The following is a 13,432-nucleotide window of genomic DNA, read 5'->3' as shown; positions in this document are numbered from 1 at the left end:
AGAATTCAATAAAATAAACAAATGTATACAGCCGAAAGTTCGGTCAGACAGAATCATAATCGAAATTGTGAAGAAAGTGCTACATATGTATTGCTCAAAGAATTTTGTACACAATAAAATTCATATTTGAAATTTATTGCGAAAACTGCATAAAACAAAGGGTTTTTATATATCATCTCAAAAGAACTTCTTGTAAAGTGAAAATTAGGTACATCTCCAGAAGAGCATTTTTGGATTTCCATTAAATTTAATGTCTCAGAAAATTAGATGAATGGGTAGTTAGAGCGTATATACTGACATCGGACACCGTGTCGGATGAATTTTGCTCCTCCATGTAGCCCAAGAAGTTAAATCTGAGAATCGGTTTATATGGGCGCTATATCCCAGCAAAAAAAAAATGATGTTGTTCCAAAGGCACACCTTTAAAAGCACTTCCAAACGTCCTCCCAAATATGTTCTTTAGTTTAACTGCACAGGAAGTTCTTTCAATTCAATATTTTATAACTCGTTTCTTTCATATTTTTAATGAGTAATTTTAACTTTTTTGTCTCAAATAGGTTAACAACAGATTACGAATTAATAAAATGGTACAAATTATTAAAATTTCGAAAAAAATTCAATCGTTTCAGACAAGTATTAGAAAGCATTAAAAATCATAAAAATATATACAAATTATTTATTTGGCAAAATATTACAACATTTTTTAGTTCAGATCCAAAACACTGAATTCAAATCACAACTTAAAAAGTGATGCAAATTGAGTGCAACGGCCATTGAAATGGTGGACATCCGTCCTATAACAAGCCCATGTTAAATTCATCGCTTCTGTGTTAATTTTGAATCACTTCCGGATCCAAAAAGAACATTTTCACTACTTTTTTTGCGACGCTTTTTTTCTGGGATATAATTATGGACCGATATGGGTTAATATTCGCATGATTGTTAGAGCGCATATACTGCCGCGCATAATTTTATATGGAATGAATGAATGAGGCCTCTGGAGATTCTAGAAGTTAAATTAAAATCATGATCATAATTTGGACCGTATGTTTACTATTTATTTTTAGCCATTTTTTAAATAGTAATGTTTGACTTTACCGTACTTTGCCGTGATAATTTTCGGCATAAATTAGGTTAAGTTATTTTTGAATATCTCTTCAAATGGATTTTTAAGGAAAAACGAAAAGTTGAATTTGAATTAAAAAACAACGTAAAGGGTGATTCTTTTGAGGTTAGGATTTTCATGCATTAGTATTTGACAGATCACGTGGGATTTCAGACATGGTGTCAAAGAGAAAGATGCTCAGTATGCTTTGACATTTAATCATGAATAGACTTACTAACGAGCCACAACGTCGAATTTTCAGTGAATGGGCCCTAGAAAAGTTGGCAGAAAATCCGCTTTTTTATCGACAAATTTTGTTCAGCGATGAGGCTCATTTCTGGTTGAATGGCTACGTAAATAAGCAAAATTGCCGCATTTGGAGTGAAGAGCAACCAGAAGCCGTTCAAGAACTGCCCATGCATCCCGAAAAATGCACTGTTTGGTGTGGTTTGTACGCTGGTGGAATCATTGGACCGTATTTTTTCAAAGATGCTGTTGGACGCAACGTTACGGTGAATGGTTCGATGCTAACAAACTTTTTGTTGCCAAAAATGGAAGAACTGAACTTGGTTGACATGTGGTTTCAACAAGATGGCGCTACATGCCACACAGCTCGCGATTCTATGGTCATTTTGAGGGAAAACTTCGGAGAACAATTCATCTCAAGAAATGGACCGGTAAGTTGGCCACCAAGATCATGCGATTTGACGCCTTTAGACTATTTTTGTGGGGCTACGTCAAGTCTAAAGTCTACAGAAATAAGCCAGCAACTATTCCAGCTTTGGAAGACAACATTTCCGAAGAAATTCGGGCTATTCCGGCCGAAATGCTCGAAAAAGTTGCCCAAAATTGGACTTTCCGAATGGACCACCTAAGACGCAGCCGCGGTCAACATTTAAATGAAATTATCTTCAAAAAGTAAATGTCATGGACCAATCTAACGTTTCAAATAAAGAACCGATGAGATTTTGCAAATTTTATGCGTTTTTTTTTTTAAAAAAGTTATCAAGCTCTTAACAAATCACCCTTTAATTTAAATCTTTTTATGCTGAAAATCATTAAACAGTTGAAAATCGCGACATCAAATGTCGACGTCGAAATCTGCTGCACCAGTATGGAGGCTCCAGAAGTTAAATTAAAATGGGTTTATATGTGGTCTTACCTAAAAGAGATCCGCTATGACCGTCCTATTTGCGATACCATACGACCTACATCAATAACAATATCAAGTTTTAGCGTAATTTTAACACACGGACAGACATCGCTAGATCGATGCGCTCCAAACGGAATGGCAATGTTAGTATAAAGCTTATATTATGGTGGGGGGTATATAAGTAATTAGGTTGTATGCATAGTATTCAATCTAGTAAGGAAAAATAGTAAATTAAGATTAATACTAGTTGGATAGTAAGCATTTCTCGTTTAGCGAAACATTAGATGACAAACAAAAAATTAAGACTTTGTGTACAAGTATCTAACATATTCGTATAAGCGCTATTTATGTTCTTATCCGATTGGAAATACTGTGTTGGTGCACAAAGTATTGAATGATACGAGTATAAGATAGTCTGCCCCGCCTTGCCCGATTTTGGGAGGAAAGAATTATTTTTTTCGTGTATTGAAAATATGAATAATGAAAATTTTTTAGTGATCTAGTTTGGCTTTTATCGTGAATTTTATTAAATTAATTTAAATTGCTTTATAATTCCATACCCACTGATATTTTTCCGATCTCTTATTTTAATTTTTTCATGAAATGTTAAAACCTTAATATTAATAATAACAAAAATAAAAGACTATCACGCTAGAACTTGTAAAACTCCCGAATATGGCTATGTTTTGTTCTGAAATTCGCTGAAATTCGCTGAAATTCGCTAACGTGAACTCTCTTGGTTTTAATTAGTTCACACTACCGCGATTGCACTGTATAACTCAAAATTTGTATGTACGAAATATGATTATAGAAACCTAAATTCAATTAGAATTATGCACATTAAACATTTCATTTGATTGATTTGATTTATTGGTATATATGTTATACCAAGCACAGCAAGATAATTCTTAAAAATTATAGTGCCGGTCCATATTAGAATTTTAACAAATTGAATTAATGTACATTGAATTAATGTAAAATATAGGAAACAAAAATATTAAATTATTACATTATGGACTAGAAGGATCTCAGCATACAAAAAAGCATATAAAGATTATATATTAAGGAAACAAATAAATATTTTGTAATTACTTATATAATATATATTATATCAATCAGTTATTTAATACTATAATTATTTACTTTTATTATGTATAATAATGTTGCCGCTTGCCTCTATTATGCCTACTTGGCGCTGAGGCCAATAACATAAAAGAATGAATTTAAATTTATGTAGAAATAAACTTACAATAAAAAAGGGATTTAGTTTTCCTTAGTTCATCATGATCATGCTTTGGCCTGCATGTTATCTCTTTATTTTTAGCTATTTTTAGAATAGTGTTGTTTTACTTTCGCTTACTTCGTCGTGGGCATGTTTTGGCATGGGTTAGGTTATTTTTGAAAATCTCGTCAAATGGGCTTTTAAGGGAAAAACCAAAAAGTGGAATTTGAATTGAAAGAGAACGCGATTTCGATATTTTTGTGCTGAAAATCATAAAAACTCCAAAGTCCGGGAAGTGGTAGAAGACAAAATTCGGAAAATCAGCTTATCGTTATTCTTCCATAAGTCTCTGGAGAGGCTAATAGATATTTATCTTAGAACTATAATCGATTCAAGAATGCTCTCGAAACAAAAACATTCTTACTTAAAGGGCAGGTTTACTCGGACGGCATTGTATTTATTAGCCAGCTTTATTGAAAGATGAAAAAAATAATTTTTTAATTGGAACAATTAATTTTTTAAATGTAATTTCTGTGATTGAAGACATTTTAATTAAAAAACTAATTATATCACTTAATTTCGTGATTGAATCTGGTGGACCTGGAAAACGTTAACTTAGTTCCAGGTCCGCCAGTCATCTAATCATCTAACATTAGCAGTCTGCTAATGTTTTTGGAACAATCTGGTTGGATCAACAGAAGAAAATAATCGAGAAAGTTAAGCAGTTAAAACTAGAAGTGCCCATATGTAATAGGTACTTTTAGTTAATGTGGTATCACAATGGACTGAATAGTCTAAGTGAGCCTGAAACTTAATCGGCCTGCCACTTTAACCTAACCTTAACCTAACCTAATAGGAAACGTCTGCTGTTTTTCAACAATCTATTATTTTGGAGCAGCAGGCAAGCTGCTGAAAAGTCAGTAGTTTGCTGAAATTTTTTGCTGATACGAATAAAATTATAACTTCACTCCGGCAAATGGACAATAGTCAAATGGTGCACATACTATAACATCAAGTATTGAAAACAATTAGTATTTTGTGATTATGCAATAACATTTGTGAGAGGGCCACCCTTTTTAATATATGGCCCACACGGAGATAGTAATTTACATTTTAGTTAAAACATTTTTTTAATTAAGCGGACCCTGGGATTTGTATACGCTTATTATCTATAAATATGTGGTTAGCATAAATATTTGACCCAAACCACAAATCTCACATGTCGATATATGATCTCGATGAAGTTCTATACTATATATATGTATTTTGTAAAGTATTTTCCAATAAGAACTGGCATTTTCTTATTCGAAGAAAAATTTAAAGTATTGAGATAAATGTTCGAATGTTTATATCATAATAAAGAGAAAAGTATGCAGTTGATAATGAAAAGCAATTTCAACCAGATAAAGGGTGATTTGTTAAGAGCTTGATAACTTTTTTAAAAAAAAAAAGCATAAATTTTGCAAAATCTCATCGGTTCTTTATTTGAAACGTTAGAGTGGTCCATGACATTTACTTTTTGAAGATAATTTCATTTAAATGTTGACCGCGGCTGCGTCTTAGGTGGTCCATTCGGAAAGTCCAATTTTGGGCAACTTTTTCGAGCATTTCGGCCGGAATAGCCCGAATTTCTTCGGAAATGTTGTCTTCCAAAGCTGGAATAGTTGCTGGCTTATTTCTGTAGACTTTAGACTTGACGTAGCCCCACAAAAAATAGTCTAAAGGCGTCAAATCGCATGATCTTGGTGGCCAACTTACCGGTCCATTTCTTGAGATGAATTGTTCTCCGAAGTTTTCCCTCAAAATGGCCATAGAATCGCGAGCTGTGTGGCATGTAGCGCCATCTTGTTGAAACCACATGTCAACCAAGTTCAGTTCTTCCATTTTTGGCAACAAAAAGTTTGTTAGCATCGAACGATAGCGATCGCCATTCACCGTAACGTTGCGTCCAACAGCATCTTTGAAAAAATACGGTCCAATGATTCCACCAGCGTACAAACCACACCAAACAGTGCATTTTTCAGGATGCATGGGCAGTTCTTGAACGGCTTCTGGTTGCTCTTCACTCCAAATGCGGCAATTTTGCTTATTTACGTAGCCATTCAACCAGTCGATTATGTAGACCATAAATCGGACGTAAAGCGCGAAACACATTTCGAACCGAACACTGATTTTGGTAATAAAATTCAATGATTTGCAAGCGTTGCTCGTTAGTAAGTCTATTCATGATGAAATGTCAAAGCATACTGAGCATCTTTCTCTTTGACACCATGTCTGAAATCCCACGTGATCTGTCAAATACTAATGCATGAAAATCCTAACCTCAAAAGAATCACCCTTTATATTCATGATAATTCTATCATTGAGGCGGCTTGGAAACGTTTCTGCACATCAGCAACGGCTTGGTTGCTTGTATGGCACGAAATTGTTAAAAGTAAACGGTTTCCATATAAAAACCATCCAGATTCAACCATAAAAATTAACTGGTGATCCAACTTAATTTGAGAAAAGAAATCCAGTAACTCCGCCAGTCCATTTACCACACCAAACTGTCGTATGTTAAGGATGAAGAGGCTTCTCAATAACACCTCATTGGTTTTCCGAGCCTCAGATAGGACAATTTTGCTTATTGACGTTGGCACTACAAAAATTATTATTTTTACCATTTTTGTAGTAATTTTAGTATTATTGTAAAAACCATTTTATTTTTCATCGAACATTGTTGGTGAAGTCGGCCTTTAGTCTGAATGACCCATCACATTAACAAAACCCCTGATGTCATTACATCAAATGTCTTTTGTAGTCCTATTGGTGAAAATTAGATAAAAATTCATTTATTGTTTCAATAATTTCTAAATTTGGAAAAAAAGATACCATGGTGTGCACTGGTTAGCATGTCCGCCCTGCGTACACAGCGCCATGGGGTCAATCCCAGTTTCGAACAAACACCAAAGAGTTTTTCAGCGGTGGATTATCTACTCTCAATAGTGCTGGCGTCATTTCTTGGTATTGCAAAGTAAAACGCCGTTCGCCGCTCGGATTGAGCTAATCATGGTATCTGGCAGCGCTCAGTGATAAGCGAGAAGTTGACCACAGAGGCATCTGAATGAGCCTAAAATAACGGGTTATCGCTACACCTAACACAAACCATAATATAGCAGAATTGAAAATCTCCTTAAATGTGAGTAATAAAAGAAACACAAAACTTTAGCCTTTTTTGAACATTTTTATTGTGGGTATTAAGTTCGAGTTTAGCCGCTAAAATCGAAAACAAATCAGTAAAAACAGTTTGATGCAATCTTTATTAAAACTTGATGGGGAATACCTTACAGCAACTTTTCACAAAGTTTATATTGTTTATAATGGATTACTAGCAAATCGTGAACAAATGGATTTTAGCGACTAAAATCGAACATAATACCTACCTTAAAGGAGAATGATCCAAAGTAACCCTTATATTTGTTTGTATCGTTCAATACAATTCCTATAAATATTTACTAATTGGTTTATTTACTTAATTTTATTGAAGATTGCCTTAACTCTGTAATATTTATTTTTTGTAGTTGTTATAGAAGAAAAAATGTTAACTATTTCAACTAATGCAGTTTGCTATTTCAGCAGCGATGTTTGTTAAAAACATTTAGCAAACACGTTTGCTAATTCAGCGGCATTTGTTTGCTATTTTGGCTGTATAAAATGTTTTCTGAAACAAACTTTTTTGCTGTTATGAATAACAACATTTTTCGGTGTAGAGACTTGTAGTTGTTCCCAACAGGAACGGTGCTTATATCTTCGAATGAAACTTTCCCGTTGGAGTTGAATGAAACGGCCAAACTAACAACTTCAGTTTTCGGGATCAAATACAACGAGTAAAATAGTTTACGAAAACTGATTAAAGGAATCGAGGTTTTCTTTTTCTCCTCTCCTCTAAGGTGTATTGTATGTTGTTCGATAACGATAACGGTAAAAAGTCACAATGGACTGAATAGTCTAAGTGAGTCTGAAATATCGGGCTGCCACTATACCTAAGTCGGTAAAAAGATATATAAAATAAAATAACAACATTGTTTCAGGTATGTATAGTACTTAAAGTTCACCAATGTGGTATCACAATGGACTGAATAGTCTAAGTGAGCCTGATACATCAGGCTGCCACCTAACCTAACCTATATGTCTTTTTCTTGTTTCAGAATAGGTTGAAGTTGAAAATGAGGATGACGATATATCTCTATTGAAAGCAGAAAAAAACAAAAGTATTAACTATTTTAATAATTCGTCATTAACTCTTAAAGCTTTATTTAATTAGGAATTTATTTAAATGTATTACATACTACAAGAAAAAAAGTTTTCATATAATAACTTAGTACTTAGTATTATATACATATATGCAAACTTTTATTCCAATAAATAAATGTTTAATAAGTTGAGAGATTCATTTGTTACTCAATTTATTAACTCATTTATATGTCATTCTTTTGATTCATAATGGTGTAATTTAGCTAATCGTAGAATAATTCTTTCATATGATTATTTTTTTACTATTATTATTAAAAACTCATTTTAACACAATGAAAAAAGAGCCAATTTGGGGCATAAATGACTCTCAGATTCGTTCTTCCGAAATCGTTTTGAACGTAAAAATGATTCTATGTTAAGAAGACTCATTCGCCATCGAAAAGGTTTGCCGGATTTAGTTGTTTGTTCAAAATGTTTTTGTATACGAAATATGAAAAATCTAAATGTTTAGCAAAACAAATATTCAAGAGGAACATAATCCCCCATGTTCCAATATTCGGAATCGCAAATCACAAGATTTTTTTTTTTCTTTTAACGAAAAACAAGAGAGACTCTCGGACTCCAATCCAATTTTAATTTGAACTTCTCCTTAAAGAGAACTATATTACCAAGATTTAAGTTAATAAGATTCAGGGTTAAGAAATTATGACAATTTGCGATTTGCAATTCCGAATTTCGGAACATGAGAGAATGAAAGACAAAAAAGGAACAGAGATTTCCAAGATTTTTGCGATTTAAAAAAAAGCAAAACAAAATATTGCCCCAATATTTTTTAGAAAAAACATTTTGGAAATTTGTTGAATCAATTAAATTTTTATTTGATATTTTTAAAAATTCAAGACTTTAATTGGGAAATGTTTCATGATTTTTTTCTGTGTATCGACGGACCTAGAACAGAATCCAACGACATGTAGCTTAAAATCGCGTAAATATTACCTAATTGCTGTAGCGTTTTTCAGGCTGAAATATTAGTAATAAAGGTGGTTGGAAATTGGCTATGAAGTAATGTTCTAACAAATGTTGGCATAAATATATACTCAGACAATCGACTTGCAATAAAATCCTTGGACTCTTTGTTCTATAAATAGAAAACGGTCACATAGCAGATTTTTTTTTTTTTTTTTCAAATAATAAATTAATTGGTACAATTAATATTTTAATCTAGATAGAAACATTAAGAAGTCAAAAAGTAAGTTAAAAAAGTGAAGTCATTTATTTCAGACAATCAAACTAAAAACACTAAGTCAATTCAGAAAGTAATTGAAAATAGTTACCTGTTTTGATTAAAACATTAATTTAATAATGATCATGAAAACCAACGGCAGACTGCCACTTAAACCTAACCTATCGTAACGTCATTAAGTAATAAGTATAGGGGAATATTTTTTGGAACAATCTGGTTGGTTCAACAGAACAAACTAATCGAAAAGGTTCATCGGTTAAAACTAGAATTGCCCATTTGTAATAGGTACTTTTAGTTAATGTGGTATCACAATGGACTGAATAGTCCAAGTGAGCCTGAAACTTAATCGGGCTGCCACTTTAACCTAACCTGTAGGGGAATAACAATAAGTACCAAGGGAGTTATTTGGTCAAAGAAATTGCAATTACACAATGAACAAAAAATGTAAGATGATTATTGGGATAATTTATTGTTTTAAATTGATTGGATTGCAAACTTAAGCGTAATACAAATATCAGAACTCTTGTATTGAGCAAATTTTGAAACAGTGGTACACTGAAGGTTATACATAGACGATGCGTGTATAACTTTGGCAAATTAATTCATAGCGTGAACAATGAGACGAATGAATGTTACTTTATTGCAAGATGATATAAGCTTTTATTGCGGTCTGCGCTCTGGTGAATATGACCACTTGGAATAAATTAAGCGTCAACATGTGATGAAATAAGAAAAAAACATTAGAACAAAATTGACATTTGCGGACAAAAGTGCATATTCCAGTGGAACGTAACGTAGTATGCATCCAATAAGAGCGTACACACACTCACCTTCGCTGCCATTGGGTTTTGAAGCAGCGTTAGCCAAACAACGTGGGCATGATGCCGTCAGATCGATAAGACTATGTTCCGGAGCGGCGAAAGGAAGATTTTTGTATGTAAATGTTGATGGTGTCGGAGGTGCTAAATATACAAAATTATTCCCCAAACGAATTAAAATAAAAAATAAAATAATAATAATATCTAACAAAAATTAACAATATGCCGCAAAAATTACGAAACATGTGATCAAAACAAATCAACACATACACACGTATATGTTAAATGCTTAATTATATATATATATATTTGTATATATATGTATACAATAGAAACGTATTTCTTTGCCAAAAACATTTCTTATCATTCTAGATTGGGTACCCGTCAATTCGGTTGTTATTGTCGTCATAAACGTACATATATTTCAGAGAGAGTACTTAAATTGGATAAATGGATTGCGTGATTGCTGTGTCACCACAGTTATTGTTGTTTTCTTTTATGATATAATGCAAAACATTCATTATTTTGGACAAGGTTTGTTTCATCATACAACCTTACCAAACGCTGTTAGTCAAAAGAATAAAAAGAAGATATATACATAGGAAATAATGGAAATTAATTGTCAACATTTCACATAGCTAATAGTTTGTATGTGTCATCACAATACTAGGTACGCACTTACATTCACAACTACAAATAACAAGCATTAATAACAATTTAGGCTTTCTATTTAGTCAACAATTTAATTTTAATTAAATTATGCTATTGCCAAAGACCCAATTTTACAAACGTAATCTCAAAACATTTAATATTGAAAATAATTTTAGGTGAAAGAAGAGAATATTTGACAGTGGAGTATGGGCTAATAAAATTGCAAATTCATCCAAAATTGTTACAACAAAATATTTCAAATAAACATTAGATTACACACAGAGAAAGCGCACATTTTTGGCAGAAGAAAAGAAAATGAGCTATTTGTCCAGGACCAAAATTTGAACAACATGAAAAATGTGATCAAAAATTCTACTAATTTAATACTTGTCTTTGACGTACTATCAAAAACTACATGCATACATTCAGTATTCTCTTGCTTCCTGAAACTGATTGGCATGACCACTTGGAGTCGGCACTATTTTATAAAGCTAGTAAATTCAATTCAAATTTCTCTGCCAGAACGAAGTTCAGCAATTATATTTTTCTGAATGGCCCGATTATAGAAATGTGCCGTTTTTTAAGAAATCAGCATTACTGAGAGGTTTGAACACAATTGAAAAATGATTTGATATTTTGCCAGTCTGATTGAACACAAAACATTGTCATTGAGATAAACATAGAATCGGGCAGCATTCAGTGATAAGAGAGAAGTTCACCACTATATTATCACAATGGACTGAATAGTCTAACCTGAAATATCCGGCTCCAACTATACCTAACCTAACTTAACACAAACCATCAAAGATAAAGTTCGGCAGTCTAAATATTTCACTACTTTCACTTGCTTGTGAGCAACATTGGTCAATAGTGGTAATAAAATAAAAATTTTTAGTCACGCCATGGGTTGTACCCACCTTTACACCTTACACAGGTTATCGGTGGCAACACTTCTAAGGTTGAATTGAGTCTGGTAGACATCAAACACATTTGAAAGTCCTCAATAAAGATGGCAAGGTGAAGTGGGCGGAGACTACTACACTACAAAATGTGTCTAAAGAATACTTTACCAATTTTTTTAATAGACAATTTTTTGTCCTTGAAAAACATGGCATTTAATAGCACTGAACTCTAGTCTCCACACTACATAGGCACCCTGTTATATTTATGAGTGGCCAAACTTTCTCAATACAGAATGAGGTGATCTCAAATGACTCTGTAAAGATTCTTACGATCAACTTCTAATATCTCTAGTAGGGGGTAGTGGAGAGACTTAAAACTTCACGATTAAGAAATCGATTTCAGTACTAAAAATAATTTACTCACACCGAAAAAAAACTCGGGCATGATAGGGTTAAGAATTGTCGGCGATAAGTAAAATATTAAAAAATGTATTATCGATCACATTAACAAGCTGCAGTGATGTATGTATGTCGCATAGCCAAATTTGTATTGGCTCAGTGGTCAAACCACAAGCTCTGTTGGCAAAAATTGAGTGTCAAACGCCGCACACAAAATCGATCATATTCTGATGATTTTGTCATTTCGACATTGAAAAAAATTTTATTTCATATAATGAATTACTTACAGCATGAGGGATTTTACTGATTCGTATAAGACTTGATCTATACCGCAACGAAGTTGCACATTTGAGTTAACTAAAATATATAATTTCTGTTGCAAATGTATATCGGTAACTATTTTCTTTAGAATATGTTTGCCACAAACGTGTTTATTCTCTGCGTGTACTGGGTTAATCAATATGATTAGCTGTACCAAAAGACTTTTTATTTTTTAATCCGGGAAGGAAACAAAACTTAATTTTTTTTTTAATCCATAATGCTTTTTTTAAGCATTGTGAAAATATGCAAAAGTGGAACATTTTCTTAGTATGCGCCCATAAGTTAATTTATATTTCAAATCAATTGTAAATCCATACAGTCGAAACTCTATTTAATGAATAGTCTGTATACTCAAAACGCAGTGAAGATCTAAAATTGAAATACATTGTACATGTGATTGAAAACGTTCTTTTGAACTCTTGTCAAAGCTGAGAATATATAAATCTTTGTACGTTACAATTAAATTAGAAAATAAGGTTGTTGTAACAGTTTTTAATGTAGTTTCATCCATTTAGTTCTATGCTTATGCAGTTCAATTAGTAGGCAGATCAAGGAACTCTGCGACTAGGTGGGGTGTGTCCAGAGTGATCTGGTGGTGAGACGGGTAGGCTTAGCTGGGCGAGCGAAAAGGTGACGAGTGTCATGTGGCCCTTGGTTACAGATGGGACACACGTCAGCCACGCTGCTATCAATCACTGATAAGTAGGAATTGAGGCGGCTGCACTTGCCTGATCTTAGTTGGGCCAAGACTACCCTCATGTACGTGTTGGTTCATGAGAAAATAAGCTAATACCTTTTCAAGTTCTATTTGCATTCACTTTACCACCACAGACAGTAGTTTATAGAATAACCATATGTACACTAATAGAAAAATGTCATAATTACTCTCTCATCACTCTTTTCTTTTATGTCATTATTCAGTACAATCATTATTTTTCGCGCTCACTTTTGTTTCAATAAAGCTTGTGTTAACAACTAAAGATCTGTCGGTCATTTTTAATTTCTAACATTACCTTCTTGCTTACAAACAATAACATTACAATGCAGTGAGAATTGTTTTCAACATATAACGAAAGCAATATATCCTACACCCAAAGAAGTTTGTTAGTAAACTCAGCAGAAAAGTCTGCTAAAAGCAAGAAGTCTACTGAAATAGAAGTACAAAATGTAACATCACATATCGAAGTAAAAAAATTTAATATCACATACCGAATGCTGGTTTTAGCAGACTAGTTGTCTATATACCTTTCGATTGCTGATACCGTGATTATAATGAATGCTCCAGAAACTATATTTTTCATTACAATAGGCTTCGATTGTATTTACAGAAGATTTCGAAAATCTACAAAACTTATTTTACTTATTTTATTAGCTTACGTTCT

The 13,432-nt window shown here is 32.9% G+C and overlaps 1 protein-coding gene across 4 annotated transcripts in view; it reads right to left on the bottom strand.

Moving 5' to 3' along the window:
* The window catches only part of Ttd14 (TRPL translocation defect 14), a 160,106-nt gene that overhangs the window by 79,042 nt on the left and 67,632 nt on the right, over window positions 1-13,432 (bottom strand). For 2 of the 4 annotated variants that reach the window (XM_075313490.1, XM_075313492.1), the window contains exon 5: window positions 9,790-9,921. The exons of the other annotated variants lie outside the window; for them this stretch is intronic. In XM_075313490.1, coding sequence (XP_075169605.1) covers window positions 9,790-9,921 — 132 coding nt within the window. The remainder of the gene's footprint in view (window positions 1-9,789; window positions 9,922-13,432) is intronic. 4 annotated transcript variants of the gene reach the window in all.

The sequence above is a fragment of the Haematobia irritans genome, chromosome 5 (assembly GCF_050003625.1).
Source record: "Haematobia irritans isolate KBUSLIRL chromosome 5, ASM5000362v1, whole genome shotgun sequence".
In the NCBI taxonomy this organism is placed as follows: domain Eukaryota; kingdom Metazoa; phylum Arthropoda; class Insecta; order Diptera; family Muscidae; genus Haematobia; species Haematobia irritans.
The sequence above is the reverse complement of the archived record's forward strand: the minus strand, read 5'-3'. Positions and strand labels throughout refer to the sequence as shown.